At 33.8% G+C, this 22,365-nt stretch overlaps 1 protein-coding gene across 1 annotated transcript; it reads right to left on the bottom strand.

Moving 5' to 3' along the window:
• Positions 1 to 4,348: 4,348 nt before the first annotated feature.
• On the bottom strand, positions 4,349 to 22,279 carry LOC123676413 (putative sodium-coupled neutral amino acid transporter 11). Its single transcript, XM_045612294.1, has 8 exons — positions 21,996 to 22,279; positions 12,422 to 12,509; positions 12,139 to 12,348; positions 11,809 to 12,061; positions 11,655 to 11,725; positions 9,062 to 9,223; positions 7,179 to 7,435; positions 4,349 to 5,944 (listed from the first exon to the last, which is right to left on the bottom strand). The coding sequence occupies exons 1-8, from the start codon at positions 22,071 to 22,073 to the stop codon at positions 5,597 to 5,599; spliced, it is 1,467 nt and encodes a 488-aa protein (XP_045468250.1). The 5' UTR covers positions 22,074 to 22,279; the 3' UTR covers positions 4,349 to 5,596.
• Between the last annotated feature and the right edge of the window lie 86 nt (positions 22,280 to 22,365).

Raw genomic sequence — 22,365 nt, 5'->3', positions numbered from 1 at the left:
TTACTACTTCGCTGACTAGTGAAACATATAACTATTTCTCAGTGGAAATACCACTCTTTGCAGTAAAATAGAAAATTGCCATGCGATGCAATTTTATTGAAGATATCGAAGAGTATTTCTTAACTAGTTATGAAAATACAAATAGGTACTAAGATACATTAAGAATCTTTTTACTATACATAGAGCGTCCTACTTTTAAACGATTTTAGGCGTCTTTGATGAAATCGACAAAACATCCTTTGATTTGATAAGTTTAATAAGGTGATTTTAAGTTCAAAAAATGATTTCATATGAAACCGAGAATATGCCGGATAGAAATAACAGAGTCCTTCGAAGTTTCGTATACCGTTTTTGAGATATTTAGTTTTTCCATAAATTGAAGGGTCTTTCGAAAAACCTAATAACTTTGAACTAATTCATTTGAATGGGATTTTGAAAGTGAATACTAGAAGTACGGAGGTAAGAACTGATGATTTTTTGATAATCATTGAGAACTCTACTGGGTGTTCAAAATGAGACGATTCATTTGATGACTTATCACAACGTTAATTTCGAGCTTAGTCGAAATGGTATGTATTTTATTTTTTTTTATTAAGTTGCAAATTTTATTATCTTTGAAAAATTTTGTATTTAAGAAGAATAAGAAAATGAAATACAGGCTATTTGGAGTATGCCCAATATTAACTTTTGAATATTGAATAAGTCATCAATGAATTGTCTCATTTTGTAGTAGAGTTCCCAATTATTATCGAAAAACCAGTATTTACCTTCGTTCTTTCAATAGGTATTCACTGTCTAGATCTGATTCAAATAAATTAACTAATTTCGATGTTATTAGGTTTTCCAATAGAATAATCGAAATATCTCAAAAACGGTAAGTTTTAAGCACTATTTTTTTTTTATTTGAAAATTTAGCTTTAATGGAGCCTAAATGTTACAGTGTCGAAAAAATTCGATAATTTCAGCGATTAACCATAGTAGAACGTCGCGTCAATGGTGGAACACCATGTATATCAGGAAATATTGCAACAGTACATACATAATTACATTATTTTCATTTTGGAGTCTCAAATTCTAATCGATCTAGTTTCATGGAATTAAGGTTGTGATAAATTGATGGTCACACAGAAGCAAACTTCCGAAATTGAATAATAGGGCCTCAATTCGTCATGACCTACGACTCAGAGCGTCAATTTTTCAATTCTTGACAGGGAATTTCGTCTCGTGATCTCGTTTGTTCCTCATTGGGAATTTCCTATTGAATCCTTCAATTCATGAGATGACTAAGCCTTCGAGCTTTAGCGAAATTGTTTTATATTTCCTGGGTAAACATTGGTTCAAAGGACAAGGTAACTCAAAAGTTAGTCAACGGGATCGATTAAAAATATTCCTGTTGATTTTGTGAGAATTCTTTGAATGTATTGTGTAAAATTTTACTTGAATAAAGTTTTTATTCGATCCCATCTGACAAAATTTGTACTTGATACTAATCAGTTTTATAGGCTGTTTTTTCTAGAGCTTTAGCACTTCAAGTAATGATGAAAGACAGAAATATTGTTGGAATGAATTTTTTATTATAATGCTTTAATGCTTATGGTGGGTTCCATGAAACTTCTATCGAGGAGAGTTGTCCAAGTTCATGATCCTTTGATAAACACCCTGTATATTTTTGGTCCAAAACCGAAAACAGTCCTATAATACTAGGTGTTTGCAGAATCGAAAACGAAAAAGATTTTTTCGAAAAACTTATTCAGCAGAAATATTTAAAAAAAAACATGAGTCCACATCGCCACCATTTTTTTCATAAGAATCCCATTAACTCATGAACCGTTGAGTGTTTACCCAATGTATGGCATATATTGCCATCAAATAAGCTATCTGATGATGCAATAATATACTATAAGAAAGCAGTAGTCTCTATAACCGGAAGTTGTAAAGGTCTGAAAATATTAAGGGGGTAAGATCATTGTCTTAAACCCCAATATGCAAATTTCCAGAACAAAATTTTGATTAGTTTCCATAAACGTCTAATAGGCCATCGCGGTGAATCGCCCTATTCAAGTTTATGGCATGGACCACAGAAATACTATACTGATGACTCCAACAAGGTCCCACAATCCCTTAAAAAAAGGACCATAAAAATTGGCTGAGAATATCTCGCTGAAATTCATTAGTGTAATCAACGCAACACGAAAGAAGGCGACGCACGCCATTGTATACATATAATATTACATTATAACATAATGTCATCGGAGAATGCCTTCATTTAACGACATACTTTACTGTTTATAATGTCATCATTGAATAAATTGGTTCCTGGGGATCACCATATTTGTTTTAGATACTTGAAGATATCACACTACGAGTTTAATCTTCAGCTACCTATCAGTTAAATACGATGTAAACCAATTAAGAACAACTGCTAAAATGAATTTACTTCTTCAGAAATTTCTTATCCACTCATCAGATAAGTACACTACTATTATATTAGTCATTTCTATCTGGAAAAACCATAAATTCATCTCTTACAACCATTTCTAAAACTTTCTTGAATATTGTTGAGATTGAGATACGAACGCCCCTGAATTCTTCGGAGAATATTTTATTGTTTCTGCATCGGAACCACTACGGAGATATTAGGAAAAACGCCATATTCCAATAAAATGATTATAATAAAGGATTTTCCAAAAAGAGTTTTCATTTTGAATATACCATTATTTGGGCAACTGACACTTCTAATGCTGAGTGCTGACATCATTTGACATTTGATAAGTAGCAACTATGCTATTACTAAAAATGGTACGATACACCATTTCAACAACGCATTGAAAATGTTAAAAATTCATTACAAAAAAATCATTTGAGCTGTTAGAGGTGTGAAGAATCGAAACCGTTTGCCCCGCTAAAGAACATTGGTGCTGTAGCCCGTTCTGTTGAAACTTGAAACCATGAAACCCAGATTTTTCGAAAATGAGCCTGGTGCAACTGTTACAGTGTTTGAATTGCGCTACTGAGCGATGAACAATGATTTTTTATGGTTATAGTTGAAAATGATTGATATGAACGACGTTCTTCTCCAACAAGACGGAACAATAGTAATTCTGTAAGAAAAGTTTTCTGACCATGTTATTTCTCGAAGAGGTGATCACCCTTGGCCATCGAGATTTTGTGATGTAATACCTTTAGAATTTTTTTAGGGGCCACGTAAAAGATAAGTTCTATGCCAATACTCCACGATAGATTGAAGATCTTGAAGATGAAATTCGTGAAGTTATCGAGAACATACAGCCACAATTGTGTGAACTGGTTATGGAAAATTTCATGAAAAGAATATGGTGCAGCTACCGTAGCTGCGGCGGCCATTCCACTGCTATTGCTTTTCATCGTTGTTGGAATTTCTTGCTATTTTCAATGAAAAAACATCTAGAAATTTTCTCCATTTTTCTAATATAAAAATGAAACCTCTTATTGGAAAAAAGTTTCCAAGTATACGATTTGCGACTATATCAAAAAATCGCCAAAAGCTATCCTCTCTTCTACATGTTTTCTTCATCTTTAATGTAGAATTTTTAAGATGTTTCCAACTGATTTTCAAAAATACTGGAAAATTCTGGAAATTCAACAACTTTAAATGAAAATTTTAATTGTACTTTATTCTGTGTTTGCTAAAGGTTCTGGAGCCTTGATACAAAAATCTGTTGAAATTTTCAGCAGTCTGTTTTGTCTGCAACTATTTTGCCTTAAAATTCTATTTTTCCTAACAAAACAATCTTATAATATGAAAAAATTACTATTTTTATTACCTGATTTCATAGACCAAACCAACTCAACATCGTCGGTTCTGTGATCAAGAAAATATTGTTTTTTTTTTTAAATTCATCTCTAATTTTCTATGATTCTGGTTACAAATTTTGCACGGACATTTCATATCCATCACTATAGAATCTGCAATTTTGAAAGTAACAAAAACAAAATTTCGAATAGCTTATACAGTATGAGTATTTGAATGGGCCAATAGGGTGCAATATAAGAAAGGCAACTTTCTAACGAAATTATATTTTCCATGTTCACTTAATCTTCTATTTTTTCACAGAGAAAGTCACAGCAATAATTGTAAACACGTGCAATTAATTCAAAATGTGGTGCAATAAATTCTTCAGTCTGTATATTAATACTTCAATATGTTGCGGCTGAAGATTTCAGCCTAAGTCGTAAGAAAAATACTAAATTATAAAAGTTTAATGAGTCTTCTTGATGAAGGATATTTAATATAAAAATATATCATACAGATATATTATTGCGAAGGATTAGACACAAAGTTGTCAAATTATTTGATTTATAAAAGAAAAATACTGTTAAAGTATGAATCAACCCTGATTGTTAGAGTTTCAAATATAATTCTTCAGAAGTAGATAATTTTGGCTGTTTTCTTATTTACTTCATGTTTTTATAGGTACATGACATTTTCGTATAACTGTTCTTCTTTTCGTTTCATTTTTCATTTTTTAAATACAACATATATATTTCTACATATCACATAATGATCAGATCAACAAAATATATAATATATCAACAAATAACTACGTTATTATACTTTTCACAATTAAGAGACATCTACAAATAACACTGTATTATGCTATAATTATAAAACCATTTTATTTCATCTAGTAAAAATATTAAAGCTTTTCCCTAAAATTATTTTAAATGAATTCATATTCAATTCAAAATATCAATGAATTATATAAGTATTCAAAGTATTCTTCATTTCTTCGAATTGTTTCATTTTTCAAGGAATACAATATAGAGTTCTCGATTTTCAAACTAATATAATAAATTCACTCAAATCTATTTGTGTAACAAATTTATATAAAAAATATAGAATATCTTGAATAACTTCCTTAAAAATATTGTGCAAATAGTATTGTTCTTAATTGGCGTTCAATTTAATGATTTTTTTTTCAAATAATATTCAAAATTCCAGTAATATGAATAATTTGAGAATTTATTGGAAAATTATACCTATAATAAGAAAAATTTGAATCCCCTGTGAATAGGTTTTCAATTTGAATATGCAATTTTTCTGACCGTTTCATTTTTGTTTGTTCATTATTGATCATTTGATGTATACATGTTTATTGTATACTCGAGTATGAAACACTTTGATTCATTTCGCTATTGTTAGGAAAATGAAATTAGTTCCCCCTCAAATTCAGCAAAAAATTCATATTTGGTTCACTGATATCTCACGAATCAACGAATTGAACAATTTTCAGGGTTATCCAACCCTGTGAATTATAACATCTTGGATGCGCGTCATTAAGATAACGAACCTATATCTCAATACCTACAACGAATCAATATAAACCATAAAAAACACATATTCTTGTGGCAAATTTCAAATTAGATGACAATTATGGCATTCTGTTCATAATCTGACCGTTAAGAATTCAATAAAGAAGCTCATTTTCAAAACAAATTGTTTGATCATTTAAATATTGCTCTCTTCTAGGGACAATTTCCACTATTGTCCTCATTGTTTTAACTGCTTGTTTAGTTTACTTACAAAGATATTTCAGTGTTAGCTACCACCAAGGTACTAGAAACCAAAGAAACTGGACTTACTCATACCACTAGAACTTCTCATTTTGGGCAGTTTTTTTGAAATTACGTATGAGCTATTCTTAAGTGAGTGTAGGTGAGAAGTATTGGTAAAGATTGTTGTATTTTGTGGTTTACAGTACTCCATAATGGCACCATGAGAACATACGTTGAATTTATCGAAATCCATGAAGAGGAAGAGAACACCGAAAGCAGCGATAGATACTCCAAAAATTACGACTCCTAGAGCTCTTATATTTTCCCTGCTAAAGGCGGAGCCTTCAGAAAGCCTCAGATAGCTCAGAGCGGGGAGCACATAAGCCAGGGGTACAGCTGCTAAAACACCCTGAAATTCAAATAAATATTCACGATATCAATCATTCTAAGCTCACCATGAGCAAGTATGTGTCAATACGTAGCTAGAAAATTTCCAGGCATCGGTAAGTATGGCATATTTTTTTGGCGTCTCAATATTTATTGCTTCTGACTTCTGAGTCTACCGAAGGTAGTGGAAGCGTTGTCAATTGTGATCACTTTTGGAATTGAAATCATTTTTGGTCTTCAATATGTCGGTCTAAACTTCTATAATTCTTATCCGATTTTGATGAAGTTTGGTATAGTATATCCAAAGTCACTTGGAGGAAGCCAGAATATTTCGATTATACAAGGGTTGTCCAAGTTTCCAGAAATTCCTTGGAGACCAGTGAATTCATTGCTTAACAATATTGTTGAATAAACCCTGGTATTTAGCGGATCGCGGTATCCACTTCAAAGGGACATCTGGACAAGCGTTTTTATGGACTAGTTCAAGTGACTTTGGATATACTATATGAGTATAGATAGAATAGATAGGAAATTCAGCACTTCCATATTGAGGGAGCTTGTTGTGAATGCGCAAAATGTAAAATTTTAGCTTTTACGTTTCTAATACAGTTTCTAGCACATGGAACACTTCAAGAGGGACATAATACCAAATTCAAGTAATGGACATTTGAATAATTTCCAGTACTGCCTTAAAAGAGGTCTTTATAAGCTTTATCGTAGCCTTGATCTATCATATTCATCATATCAACACGTAAGTCTCTTAGATTTGAAAAAATTGTATTTACCACATCCCCATTCGTGTCCTCAGCTTTGACAAAACATAATAAAATTTTTCTTGCAAATAAAGAAATTAGTTATTTATGATTTAGAGTGACTTACACAAATTGAGACTTACTCATGACCAGTGATATCCACGGTTTTGTCCATAAGGGCAAAAAGAACTTAAATTACCCCCGCATTATTGACATCTATCAGAATATTCTTCTCGATAAATTCTTCGCATATGTAGATCAATTCATTTGTGCTATTATGGTCCATGCACTTCCTGACTGTAGTATCTCAAAAAAGGATATATCTTGAAGCACACTCACAAGTCATGTCAGTGGAATTAGTAACTGAATGTGACCAATTATTATCATCTCATATTGCTCTATTATCACTTCACGCATGATTTTTTTTTCTCATTTATAAATGAATAATAATAATGATAACAAAGTAAATAGATTGATTAGACAGATTCTCATTTCAATACTTACGTTAAGTTCCAAAACTACTCCAAGGCAATCAGTGGATATCGATATTAAGTATGTCACTATTATTATTGCCAAAGTGATAGCGTAGTGTGTGTTGTCTGATACTATGGCACTGGGATCGTCTTTGAAAATAGAGTTTTCTATTACTTCCCTAGTGACCAGGCATTCTATTGGATAAGTCAACAGTATCTGAACGCTGAACAAGAGTCGACTGAGGTTCATGAGGTCGTCATCCCAGCAGTAGTTCTCCAAAAGATCTCCTACAAAAAAAAGTTCATTTATAACATTTATCTCATCATGTTGTCGACTTGTTCAAACATGAATTTCCACTTGAGATTAGAAACTAACACTTCACTCAATAAGTCATGGGAATTTTCAGTTAAAACACAAATTTTCTTAAAATTTCTATTTTATTCATTAAAATAGTTATGATTTTTCATGTACTCCAATGCCTTTTCTGACATTTCAATACCTTTTCAGCAGAAAGATTTGTCTTTGCTCTCGAAATAGTCTCCAACCTCGGCAATCACTTCTACATAAGAACCAAATTTCTTTCTTATGAAGGTGATTGGAGCCAAATTTCTTTCCGTGGAGTTTTCTTCTAGGGTCTGCAAAAAGGCAGTAATACCTGGAGGCCAGATCTAGAGAACAAGGTGAGTGGTCAAGCAGTTGGAAGTGCAATTTGTTCAATTTGACCATGGTTTCTATTGAATTGTGACAAGGAGCATTGTCAATACACGAAACTTGTTTTTACCCGTTTTTTTAAGTAACAAAAAATGTAGCATTATCAACCTTCAATATCTCGATCCATACTTAACTATATATTAAGAGGTGAAAAAAAGTATTGGTGGAATTTGTGTACCGGACCCAGGGCTTATTGAGTAAAGGCGTACAACTTTGCTTGCGCCTTTTTTTCAGAAATTCGAGGCTTTATTTTGAACAACTGGTTATACATTTATGATTAATAAGTATTGCCCATCTTTAGGGTAGCATACAAATCCCTAGATGAAAAACTGATCATGTTTTGAAGTGATTAGATCCAATTTTTTACTTCTTCATAAGACTGGTCAGCCAGGCCACTTGTCATTGATCGAAACAAGTGATGGTCCGAAAGAGCGTCTGGAGAATACGGAGGGCGGGGTAGGACCTCCAAGTATGTCTTGACCACTTTCGCAACATACGGTTGAGCATTGTCATGCTGTAAAATCACTTCATGATGTCTCTTGTTGTATTGCGGCCATTTGTTTTTCAATGCTCATAATTCACTACGCCGAGCTTGGGATTATCGTCATGAACCCATTTCTTGTCTCCAGTCACAATGCGATAAAGAAAGCCTTGCAAGCAGCTGTTCACAAGCGAACAAACGCCTTCGACTTTCAGGCGTTTTGAAATGGCTTGTTGCGTCACTCCCAATGATCCTGCCAATTCTGGTTGCGTTTAACACGAGTCTTGATCATGTAATGCCTCCAAATCTGCATCTTCGAAAACCTTCTCTCTTCAACCGCCATGCTAGTCTTCGACGTCAAAAACATCGTTCTTGAAGCGTTGAAACCGCACTCCGCACGTTCTATTACTAATAGCGGCATCACCATAGGTATTTGAGAGCATTCGATGGGCCTCAGCCTCAGATTTCTTCATATTAAAGCAGAAAATTGAAACCTCCCGCAAATGACGAGAATTTGGCTCATAAGCTGATATGTTCAATCAATAATAACTTAATGACACAAATCGACTAATATTTCGATGGTGTTATGTCTACAAAAACCTTATGAATAGCTTATTGTATGACATCTACGATCTATTTATTTCAACTACCACTTACCACTACAGCTATCTGTTGCAAAATAGCGAAAGCAAAGTTGTACACCTAATAATAATTTCCTTACCCTGAGAATAGGCTGCAAATGTAGCATATCCGGCCAGTCCAAACAAAACTGATACAGTTAAGCTCGTAAATATGGAAGCATGAGTTACTGTTGCCCATTTTTTCTCATCTGGTTCTTCTATGGAGGTGTAAATTAGGAAAGTATTGTGGTGACACATAAATGCTGAAAATTAAATGAGTTCATTATAATGACGTTTTCAGAAAACTCATTGAAAAATCAATTATAGATATTAGATATATATATTATTACGCAATAGTAACGCAAGACTTCCTCAAGAAGTAATATGATATAGCTCAACGTCAGCATTTATGCTCCTAGGAAAGTACGCTTAGAAATAGGAATGTTAGATTCTCAACGTCAGCATTTATGCTCCGAGGAAAGTTCGTTTAGAAATAAGAATGTTAGATTCATTGTAAACTAGACTTTCGAACAATAAACTTGCTTCAGAAGATTCTTGAGTTTTTTTAAAAAAGTGATTTCAAAGAGGAACAAAATAATTATATATATATTAGATATATACACCATATACATGGTTAGCTAGGTTAGAGGTCGGTTATAAAAGGGTTTGTAACAAGAGAGATTGCGTGTGACAGAAGCTTCTGCACTCACTCAAAGGAAATCAGCCGCATCACGATCATCTCAAAAGAACAATGAAGGAGCATGTTGTTGCTGGTTACACACTCGGACAATGGTAAAAAGAATCAATTCACTTTATGAAAGAGATTTACTACTAGTAACAAGTGGTACAGATTTAGCGTGATATAATTGAACTTGAGCCTTTCTTTATCAAGCAACTAGGCAGTTTGAAAACCAACAAACTATGCCGTAACGAATAGCTAGACGAAGAGAGTCACATGGAACTGGGAGAGTCAGTTCTGGATACTCACGAAGTAACAGCCAACGCTCCTAAGAATATCGTTAACGGACTTCCTGGGTTCGTATGAGTAGGTAGGGTTAAGAAGAGAAGATAAATTTGGTCGCTGTTCCCGGAAGGCTTACAGAGCCGCAACGACCCCGATTCAGTGAATAATAATATTAATAATAACCAAGAAAAACTGTAAAGATAGAGAAATAAGCCCCTGCATGGAAGACATTTCGACGAGGTGAACCAGGATCATGTCGACATTGAAGCGTCCAACTATTGACTCATATCAGGTGCAATGTACCCAGAAACGGAAGGTTTTCTTTTAGCCATCCAAGATCAATGATCTCAACTAGAAATTACTGCAGGCATATCATAAAGTATCGAACTATTACTTATTACGATCGATGCCGATATGGGTGTCCAACAAATGAGGCAATCCAACATAATACGGGAGGATGTCAAATGTTTGCAGGAAATGAATATAAAGAGAGACACGATGCAGTGGAAAAGATACTACACCAAGAATTGGCAACCATATTAAAACTAATTCATTCTGAAAAAATGCCATATTACAAGTACCGACCGGAGACTTCCAGGAAAACGAACGCTATAAGGTGTACTGGGTCGTACTGTTTTGACTGAAAAAACAGTCCCTCACAATAGACCAGATATATTACTAATCGATAAACATCAGAGGACAGCATTACTCGTCGACGTAGCAATACCAAATAACAACAACCTGCGTCAAAAGGAGGTAGAAAAAATTTCAATATATGGGGTCCTCAAATTTCAGATATAGCGTCAGTGGGGAATGATATCAACGAAAACAATTCCAATTATCATCTCAACAACTGGAATAGTGCCCAAAAATCTCAAAAGAAATATCAAGCAACTGGGACTTAGTGAGTATATATGTAATATAATGCAGAAAGCTGTTCTTTTAGGTACTGCAAGGACGGTGAGAAAATTTCTAGGAAGCGAAGGACAGGTCCAAGAATCACGTGTAAGGGGACCAAAAGTTCGACGAGAACCAGGGGGACAACAAGGACCGGACACGACCGAGCTCTACCCTTCTGATATTTTAAATATATGGGATTGAGTTAATGTTCCTCTTAGCGGGGAGTGAGGAGCCGACGGCGAGGAAAAATCCTACGCGTATAGGCAAAAGTAAGGGACAGACGAAAAAAGTGAAACCTCGGTCCAACATCCATTTCGACGAATTGAAAAAAATGGCAAAATAAAATTGAAATAACAAAACAAAAAAGTTAAATCATTCGACCAAAAGAGTATAACTCAGTATGAAGCTAAAATAATAATTGATTCTAATAGCAATTTTGGAGATGAAGATGGATATCTCTGAACTGAAGGGGCTGAGCTATGTAGCTCATCCCTTCTACTTCTGACAGTTTAAGTGCAAACTTTTGCTGGTAATGGGGCGCTATGAACCATTGGTGTTTCTTCTCTTCGTCCACTCTCGAGTTTGTCAAGATTTCATGTGAAAATCCGACTAATAATAGCTAAAAAAGGGTAATTTTCCAACTCGGTTAATAACTATAAAAGTATTTGTAGTTTTCTTAAACAACAAATATTTTCAATAAAATAAATATGCTCAAGGACATTCAATATTTTCAAATCAAATAATCGATTTGAAAGAGAATAACTTAATACAGTGTTAATAAACACAAAAACTCTAATCAAATGTTGTGTATCCTATCAGACTCAACTCACCAAAAGCCATTATACCTATGGCAGGTACTATATCATTGTTGAAAAATGTCCAGGAAGCTTGATGATGAGGCCTGAAAAATCTTAGTTTCAGCTTCTCGTCATATAAGAAAAATATCGTTTTTTTTTCAATTTAATTACAGTAAATTGAACTTACACCCTATGGCTCATCTCTCCCATTCTAACCAAGATGGAAAACAAGATAAAAGCGATGCAAACCAAGCTGAAAAATGAAATCTTGGCTAACTTCGACACGTTTCTATATAGGCACAGAGGTATGGTTATCAACAAATTTGCTAACAACACTATAACTTGTCGTTTTGCAAACAAGGATGTTGTACTCATTCCTGTTAGCCTTATCAGAACTTTGGTAACTGTATCTCCAACAACTACATTGTAGGAAACCATGGCTGGAAAAAAATCATTAGAACAAGAAGAGCAATAATAGTTCGTTAACTTCATGTTAATCAATAAATTCAAGATTTACCAACAAAGGGATAAAAAAATTGAAGTAACCCCAGGAGAATATATCCCGGACGACCAAAGGCTGCTTCCATGATTCCTTGGTAAGAAAATCTTCCACTGAGATGCCCACATTTTATCATCAAAATGATTGAGTAGTCTGTTATGTAAGCTACTAGAAAAAGTAATACTAAACCAAAGCCAAATCCTGCTTTCTGAAGAGCATATGGAATCCCTATAAAAAAATTATATTATAGGAACAAACAAAAAATTTACCTGAAATGAATTCAATATAATATTATACTCACCAATAACGCCACTACCAATAATTGAATTGATGAAGTTGAAGCATGCCAGAGGCAAACTTGATCTTGGTGTCGAGTTGTCGTCTTCAATCTGTAAGAAATAAATTAGGTTGATTTCTGGAAAAGCTATACCTACATAGCAGAAAGAATTATGTCCTTTTCACCACATCACGTTTGCAAGAAGACTAATAAATTTTTTTTTATTACTAATTGCAAATTTACAATCTACTCTACATGAGTAATAAGCAAATAATTTATTCGAATATAGAAAAGAGGCAGGTGCCGTCCAGTGACGGCTCTCTGGATTTCATCTAGATAGATCTTCTGGCCATGTCCGTTTTAGTCTTCTTGTGGTGGTAGAGTTGAATAAATCGTTGATCAGTGTGTTTTCATGCCCATTGCTGCGGCTCTCATATTTTGCTGAATGGTGCTTGATAATATCACATACATATGGTATATCCAAATCATTGTGGAGGGTTTGGTTAGAAACATACCAGGGGGCATTTGCTATCATCCTCAGGGTCTTGGATTGGAATGTTTGAAGAATTTTGGTATTTGATGGCTTGCTGCACCCCCAGAGTTCGATTCCATATGTCCAGACTAGTCTAAGGATACTTTTGTAGATGGTGATTTTGTTTTCTAAACTCAATTGTGAATTTCTTTTGAGCAGCCAGTACATTTTTTTCACCTTTAGATTCAATTGACATCTTTTGGCATTGATGTGAGTTTTCCATGTTAATTTACTGTCCAAGTGGAGTCCAAGATACTTAACTTCCGACTTAGTCGGAATAGGGAAATGGTTCAATGTAACCTGGGGGCATGTTGTCTTTCTAAGGTGAAAGTGATATGGGAAGACTTGCTGTTATTCACTTTGATTTTCCACTTGACATACCATTTTTCCAATAAATCTAGGTGTGCTTGGAGATTATTGGATGCTTTTATTGGATCTGAATCTGATGACATTATGGCAGAATCGTCTGCAAAAGTTGCTATCAAAGTGTCATCACTTTGGGGGATGTCCGCTGTGAAAGTTAGATACCCTGAGGGACACCGGATTGTATGGCGTTATAATCAGAAAAAGTGTTTTCTAATTTCACTTGAAAGTATCTATCGCTTAAGTATGACCTCAGAAGAAGATATAATTGGTCTGTCATGTGTCTTTTGATTTTATAAAGGAGTTCCGGATGCCATACCTTATCGAATGCTTGCTCAATATCAAGAAAAACTGAAGAGTACATTTTTTTATTTTCCAAACTTTCTCTTATTTTGTTCACAACCCTGTGGCATTGTTGGATGGTGGAATGTTTCTGCCTGAATCCGAATTGATGGTTTCAGTCACTTATGGTATGCAACAACAATCAACTTGAAAATGGTACACCAAATAGACCCAAAGTAGATCCTAAACCACCACCGATTTATATTTATGGAGTATCAAATTACCCAGCAATGATTCAAAATCTTGCTGAGGTAGCAGATAAGGACATGTTTTATACAAAAACTTTTGGAGACAACACAGTAAAAATCAATTCAAAGAATGCAGAAACATAGAGGAAATTAATTACGCATGTCAGAACAGAAAAAATTATTCATCACAGTTATCAACCTAAACAGGAAAGAGCATATAGAATAGTAATAAAAAATCTTCATCATTCCATACCCTTGTCGGAAATCAAGGATGAATTAGAGAAACTTGGTCATAAAGTTCGTAACATAATTAACATCAGGCATAGAGTAACTAAAGAACCCTTACCAATGTTTTACGTTGATCTAGAACCACAAAGAAACAATAGGGAAATCTACAGTTCAGAGTTTATACAACAAACAAGAATACAAAAGAGCCTCCAAGGATAAAAAAGAATATCGTTCAATGTACTAGGTGCCAAACATATGGACATACCAAGACTAATAAATTGAGATGAATTCCTACCCTCAGAACTTCGAAAACGAAGTGTTACAAGTTCTGATCAAAGAATTTAAAAGTATTGCACCCAGGAGAAATAATACCCTAAATTCAACTGTTTGACAGTGTACAGTGCATCCCATTTTGGGTGAGACAGCCAGGTTTCTCGCTTGTTATTTAAGATAGAGCCTTGCGGTTTTCACGTTCCTGTCCTACTTTTTCGTGAAACTCAAGTTGATCTAATCAGATTTTGCATAACTGTTTCCGTTCAAGAGATACAGGGTGATTTTGGAAATTGAAACTTTTCGGACCCCTCCTTTATCTCCGAAGTTATTAGGAATAATGCTGAGGTGAAAACTGCGTCTGAATCAGAATTCTGCGTAGAATCCAGTGGCGTACTCAATTTTTTTTTTCGGGGTATGGTTTTGCAGATTCAACACAAACCTATAATTTTTTTAATGGAACACCCTATATATCATTACTTCGTTGAATTCGCTATTTTTTTCCCTTTAAAATGATGTATGATACTATGTAAACAGGATGTTCAGAAATGTTAAAAAAACACTAAAACATCAAATAATATCGATTTTTCTGTTAATGGGCAATGGATTTTCCATAGAAAAAAGAATCAATTGGATAATTTTCATTTGTGATTTTTATTTATAGTAAAGTAAGCAAACAAAGATAATACACTCATCTCTAACATGAAAAACAAAACGTAGGTACCTACCTAATAGCAACACATAAATATTACAAAAATTCATAAACATTGCACAATATCTTACAGATTAAACTGTTCAAATTGCTGTCCATTTTCCCCTAATACACAATTGACAAAACTTTTCAATACGCCTGAGTGCATTTAATATTATAAAAGGGCATTTTTGTAAATCCTGGAAAACTGCCTCTGTTGATGCACGAAATTCGTCGGGACTGTCGAGTCTTTTACTGTCGTATATTTTATGTATTAGGGAAAATGGACAGCAATTTGAACAGTTTAATCTGTAAGATATTATGTAATGTTTATGAATTTTTGTATTATTGATTTGTTGCTATTAGGTAGGTACCTACAATTTGTTTTTCATGTTAGTCATGGGTCTATTATCTTTGTTTGCTTACTTTGCTATAATTAAAAATCACAAATGAAAATTATCCAATTGATCCTTTTTTCTATGGGAAATCCATTGCCAATTACCAAAAAAATCATCAGTATTTGATGTTTTAGTGTTTTTTTAACATTTTTGAACATCCTACCTACATAGTATCATACATCATTTTGAGGGGAAAAAAATATCGAATTCAACGAAGTAATGATATATAGGGTGTTCCATTAAAAAAAATATAGGTTTGTGTTGAATCTGCAAAACCATACCCCGAAAAAAAAAATTGAGTACGCCACTGGATTCTACGCAGAATTCTGATTCAGACGCAGTTTTCACCTCAGCATTATTCCTAATAACTTCGGAGATAAAGGAGGGGTCCGAAAAGTATCAATTTCCAAAATCACCCTGTATCTCTTGAACGGAAACAGTTATGCAAAATCTGATTAGACCAACTTGAGTTTCACGAAAAAGTAGGACAGGAACGTGAAAACCGCAAGGCTCTATCTTAAATAACAAGCGAGAAACCTGGCTGTCTCACCCAAAATGGGATGCACTGTACTGGACACTAGTATTAAACTAATAGCATATTCGACTGTCGGCACCAGGGCGAATTAATTCGAATTTTTATAAAGCTGGATGACATAATTAGCTCGAATTAATTCGAACTGGTGCAGCCAGTCAAATACCTACGCTATAAAATTGAACGAAAATACTTTTTAATATGATATATTGTGGTGATCCTGTTGCAAAGTAACTATGCACACTGTTGTAGGTATACATCTCAATATCGAGAAAATAAGATATTCGACGTTTTCCTGTTTACTCCTTGTTTTATGCAACTTGAAATTATAAATTAACTACATATAGGGGATGGTGCAAAGTAATGATTCTCCCTGTGGCGGATCCAAGGGGGAAGTGAAAATGGGGGACTGAAGTAATTACCCCCCTCAAGCCTCATCGAAATAATCATTACGTTTCAGAGACGAATCAACTTTCAACAGAGTGTAAATACTTTCAGTATAGCGAATACCAGTAGGTAATCAAAATTTTTTCATACGACTTTAACCATAACGTTTTTTAACTGATTTTTTTTCTACTTGTTTTCATTATTTTTGTTATGTTATATCGACTTATTGTATTTTTGTTATACTTTATTTTTACCTTGTATATACCTTAAAGAAATGTGTTTTTATTGAGTTTTGCATATGCATAATGTTGTTTGTAGCAGCTATTATCAATATTATAATTGAAAAAGAATATATATTTTTTCAATTATTTATATGTTGAGTAGTTATTGTTGACTGGAAATATATATTTATTTTCATCTCATTTTGGTAACATACCAAACTATAATATATGTTTCTATTATTGCGTATGTCTATTGGAAATATAATCATATTTTACTTTTTTCGTACAAAAATTTGCAAGTCCAATAATATCACGTTGCTCTCCGCAGCGATGTATTTCTTATCTCTCGACTAGTTCAAACGTTAAAGATAGTGAATGCAGTCAGAGCAGAGCAAGTGAAGCACTAATCGTGAGCACTATCAAGTTCGGATGCTTCCCGCTGATTGAAATAATTTCATTGGGTAAAATTAACGAAAAAATCCAAACAAAAAATATGAAGATGGAAAACATAGAACAGTTAGACGAAGCAATCCAGAATCTAGAAAAAAGAATAGTCGAAGCTGAAGTACTGTCCACTAAGATCACAATAATACTGAAGAATAGAAGAAGAGTCCGCTTTTACTTTAGGCGTGGAAATATTGTTAGAGGAAAAGAAAAAGGCGAAGAAACCGTATAGACTCACATTGAACCCTAGTGAAAAAACTATACTGATTTAATGGATCAAAGAAGTGAAAAACAGAGTCAGACAAGTGTTCAACGAAGACTGGGACAAGAAGCTAGAAGAACTATGTAGATACGAAAGACTAATCACTTTGGAAAATGACGTCAGCATTAACTGGAAGAAAAACGATAGCGAAGATACCAACGCTGAAGAAGGGAAATCAAGTAGCTTTTACAAATAAAGAAAAAGCAGAAATGTTAGCAGAATCACTGGAACATCAATTTAAGCCGAATCCAAAAATAAATGACGACTAATTTAACCAAACAGTTGAAATAGGCATGGGAATTTAAAAGACAATGATCAAAATGAAATAGAAGACGATCCGAAAGAAGTAACAAAAAAGGAAATTATCAGAACATTAAAAAACAGAAAAGCACCCGGAACGGACGGAATACAAAATAAATCAATCGAAAACTCACCAGGAGAAGCTCGAGGAAATTGTTGAAATGGCAGGTCCATTCTGAAAACAGGATATCTTCCAAACAAACGTAAAACACACTCACAATATTAATTCGGAAGAAAGGGAAATACAAAAAAGACGCAACAAACTATCGATCCTTGAGCCTATTATCGGCAATTAGTAAAGTGAGAGAGAAATTAATTAACCGAAGATTAACAGAGTTCGTAGAAGAAAAGAAAATAATTCCAGATCGCCAGTTTGGGTTTCGCAAAGAGCATTCAACGATTCAACAACTGGTACGACTCACTGAAAATATTAAGGAGCATATGAACCTCTCTCCAGACACTGGTGCAATATTTTTGGACATAGAAAAGGCATTTGATAAAATGTGGTAAAAGGTATAACCAAAGAAGAGAAAGCCAGATGAAATCAGTTGGTAAAATTTCCAACCGAACTTACGAGGTTAATAAAATCGTACCTGGAAAATAGAAAATTTAGAGTGAATAAAGATAGTACCAGGTCCACGATTAGAGTAATCGAAACCGGAGTTCCCCAAGGATCGGTGATAGGACCGCTGTTGTTCAACTTATACATGGCAGACCTACCAAAATTACCCAATGTGCATATGACAACGATATTTACTATCACAGTAGAATGCAGAAAACAATCACTAGGCAGTTACAGATAGACCAAGATAAACTGATGAAATACTCAAGAAATAGAAATAAAAAGTGAATTCGACGAAAACAGTTGCAATCTACTTCAGAGGAACGTCAAGAAAGAGAAAGCAGGAAACGTCAAAAAAGAAAATCAGACGATAGAATGGAAAAGGAAGCAAAACAAACAGATAGAAGAAAACAGAAAAAAGGCAAGACAATTGCACGGGTGTCAATACCCTCCACTAAAACCGAAAAGTAAAGGTTCTTTAGAAAACAAGCTGAAGACAATAAAAATAGTGCGAATACCAAGCATTACGTATGCATGAGTAACCTGGTGTAATACAAAAGGCAATAATAGAAATCAGTTGCAAAGTACGCTAAATACTGTAATCAGAACAGCGGTTGGCGCCCCATGGTAGGTATATAACCAACCAACAAATCAGAGAAGAATTGAAAATTGAAACTATTGAGGAAATAGTTAAAAAACAAATAAAAAAGACAATAAAGGCGCTGAAAGAGCACGAGAACGGTGAATTGAGAAAGATAATACAAATCCCAATAAGAATGACAGATAAGAGAAATACCTCTTTCAGAGAACCAAATAGAAGATGAAAAAAACTCTCCCAAATAAACAACAGTAGAGGCATTATTATAGAACCGTAGGGAAATAAAGTCCAGTCCTTATATAAAAAGAAGACCTGTGATGTTAAAAGGCTAGAATCCAATTTCAGTTGACGTTGAAAATGCACCAAGTGATTTTCGAATGAATTTCATGCATTTGATTCAAGCAAAAAAGAAGAAATGAACTTCATTCTATGTTTATAACGTTCCTAAAGTAAAATATCGACACAACCGACTTGTCAATATAATCATTTTTATGGTTCGTCATAAAGAATAAAAGTATAACATTATCTTCGAGTATGAAAAATCCAATATAAAGAGTTTATTGCCCGATTAAACGAACAAATCCATAGAAAAACGATTTGTGTTAAATCTCCAATTGAAAAATTTGTTATGATCTATATGAGTGTACATCAAGCCAATTCCCTCAGAAATTCTTTATGTGGCTTAATTGTCACAGTTGTCCACATAGCCGTTGGTCATCCAGTGTGTTAAGGAAATCAGTTTTGAATTTTGCACACGAAATTTTGTGTGTTGTAGCTTTGATAATGTTAGATAAGGATTAACGGTGAATCTACTACCTATCCATACCTACGCCTATGAATGCGCCTTTCGTCTCATGCGATCCCGAAAAAAATGCTTCATATGTATTAAAAGTAAAGGTTTTCTTCTATCATAAACATATTGGACTGTCAGAATTCTTGACAGAATGTGTGAAGACTAATCAGTCGAAGACCAAATTCGTTGAAAAAAACACATAAATTTTAAATCACCCTAACGCACCTTTAGATGAGGCGTTATCAAAAAGAACGAATAGATACAGTTCTATGGTTTCCAAGAGCGCAAGGTTATGGTTACGCTATACACACGAAATGTTACATGGAAATGAGCTTTAAATTATTATTCTATGTAACCCTACACGCAAAATCTCAACCCGATGGAATATGTGAATATTGGGTATTTATATTCTAATAGTCTACTGAATTTTTTTTAGTTTTGATGATGCAATCAGCTGAAAAACTTGCTCAGAGCTTGAAACTATGAATTCTCATAAACTCTCTCAACTCAGTCGATTTTGAGGTGACGGAAATATTGTTTCTGGTTCTGGTTGCTCTATCCACAAGAATGCACGAAGCTTGGTTATAAATGGTAATAATACAGAGCGTTCATTTAAATTCGTGATTCGTGGTCAAGAGTGCTGTGGAGAAATTAGAGTGAATTTTCGGTGATTACAAGTAGCGCTTAGCTTGTACCATATCACTAATTTTCAATCAATCAATCAAACTTTATTCATTCAGTTTCTACATAATTTTCTACAAAACTTGAAATTAAATAAATCAGTATACATTTCAATCCATTATAAATAGCATAAAGAGAGGGCGTTGCCTAAGACAATGTCTTGTTTGCAAGTGCCTCCTCATGAGCTTAGGCACAGCGCAGTTCCAAAGAAAAAGAGAAAAAAATATACCAAAATAGCAAGGTTCAATTTAACTAAAGAGGTTGAACTCATCAAAATCGAAGGCAGGGACATGCGCAAGCCGAGAGCAGTATATGGTCATTTACCAACAGTTACCTATGCGAAAACGTCCGAGAAGTAGTTTGGATTTTTATATTTATTTCTCTAATTCTGTGGTTATTCCGTTCATTCTTCCACATCTTGTAGAACAAAATCGTGCGAGAATATATCAGAAACGCACAGTTTTCATGGTTATATTTTATTATTCTATGTTGGCACTCCGAACTTTCCGCTACGGCTTTATCTGTCAATTCATCAAATTGCCTTAAAGAAATCAGTTCTGCCAACCAACATTTTTCAATGCAAAAATCACTAAATTATATTTATGGAAATATTTCATTAATTTCAATGAAAATGCAATGAATTAGAGAAAATAATGTATAATACTCGTACAGAAGGCTCATTCTACCACTCGTTCATTCCAAAACTCGCCACTTCGTGGCTCGTTTTTGAATTTTGAACTCGTGGAAGAATATCAATGCCTTCTGCACTTGTATTATAAATAACTATTACATACTTTGAATATGGGACTATATGGTACAAGTCAAGCGCTACTATAATTGCCTCACAGCACTCATGATCACGAATTTGAAATAACGTGCGTTATTTACACTCAAAAGTCAAAATCTCAACCCGATCGAATCTGTAACCACGGGATAATTGGGTATTTAGTTTCCAATATTTTTCTAAAATTTTGAATGTGTCTGGTGATGTGATCATCTTAAAGTTCGCACGGAGTTTGAAATTATCATTTCACATCACTTCATCGGTGATGTGGTCTCAGAAATACCACCAAATTTTAGAGGAATAGTTTTTTATTTCATTGATTGAAATTTTATAAATTTATAGATATTACAAATAAATAATTCAAAGAAATTATAAATATTTCAAATTCATATATTTTTCTCAAGCTCTGGACTGCGGGCGGTTGAATTTTTTTTTTGTAATCTACACGTTCAAAATGAAAATTGCAATTTTCAGGGGGGGATAATTTTTTTTTCTTCAAAGTATTTGAGATCTTTATCAATGGAAATAATAAACTAATAGCAATTTGAGTTTATTTTCGGAATTTTTATTAGTTTTTCTGTTGAAATCTGGTTATATTGGTTGAATAAGTCGAGAAATCTTTACAAAGGCAATTTGATACTTTCCTCGTCTGATTCATAAGAATACAACAAAGTGAAATCCTTAAGATAAAACAGAAATTTCAAAATTCAAAATATCTACAGAAAATTTATTACATAGCGGTTAATGAGCATTTTGTTTTTATGTTGTGCATATTCGAAATCCAATTTTGAATTTTATATTTGTTTTTTTATATGTTGAAATATAACGTACCCTCATAACTGAACATGAAAAGAAAACATTTGATTTTTATTTCATTCAAACTTCTTTTCCAAAAGTTGTTAGAAGGAATTTGAAAAACTACTTATTTGCTTATATGCAATGTCTACTCTTATCATTTCATTAAAAATACATTTTTTGATCAGTTGTTGTCCGAAAATCTGATAATAAATAAGAGAACTTACCTTTCCATCGACCTTGTTCGTTTGTTCCTCTAAGATATAGCTGTTTTCGTTTATGGTGTTGATATTACCAGACGACATAGTATCGAGAACGAAAAAATGTGAACTTTATTTTTGCGCTAGAGGATTCATCTAGTTTGTTCTGGGACGGAAGAACAGAATTATTGTCTAGATGTGGGTGATCTTGAATTGGATATCGATTTGTTTTTCCGAAAATTACATTGCGCAGAGAGAACTACATTGCCATAGATTAAAATGCTAGAGATGGACGTGCGAAACATCTCCGATTTTTGGATAGATGGCATCCTCGTCTTTTTGAGCCTCGTTCCCTGAACAAATTACAGAGACCTATTTCCACAGTAGCAACATAGGT

Source organism: Harmonia axyridis, chromosome 3 (assembly GCF_914767665.1).
Source record: "Harmonia axyridis chromosome 3, icHarAxyr1.1, whole genome shotgun sequence".
NCBI classification, from domain to species: Eukaryota; Metazoa; Arthropoda; class Insecta; order Coleoptera; family Coccinellidae; genus Harmonia; species Harmonia axyridis.
The sequence above is the reverse complement of the archived record's forward strand: the minus strand, read 5'-3'. Positions and strand labels throughout refer to the sequence as shown.

Coding starts and splice junctions, on each gene's coding strand:
- LOC123676413 (XM_045612294.1), bottom strand. CDS start 22,073: ATGTCGTCTGGTAATATCAACACCATAAACGAAAACAGCTATATCTTA. Junction 12,510..21,995: donor CGAACAAGGTCGATGGAAAG/GTAAGTTCTCTT, acceptor TATTTCTTACAG/ATTGAAGACGACAACTCGAC. Junction 12,062..12,138: donor ATTTTTTTATCCCTTTGTTG/GTAAATCTTGAA, acceptor ATTTTTTTCCAG/CCATGGTTTCCTACAATGTA.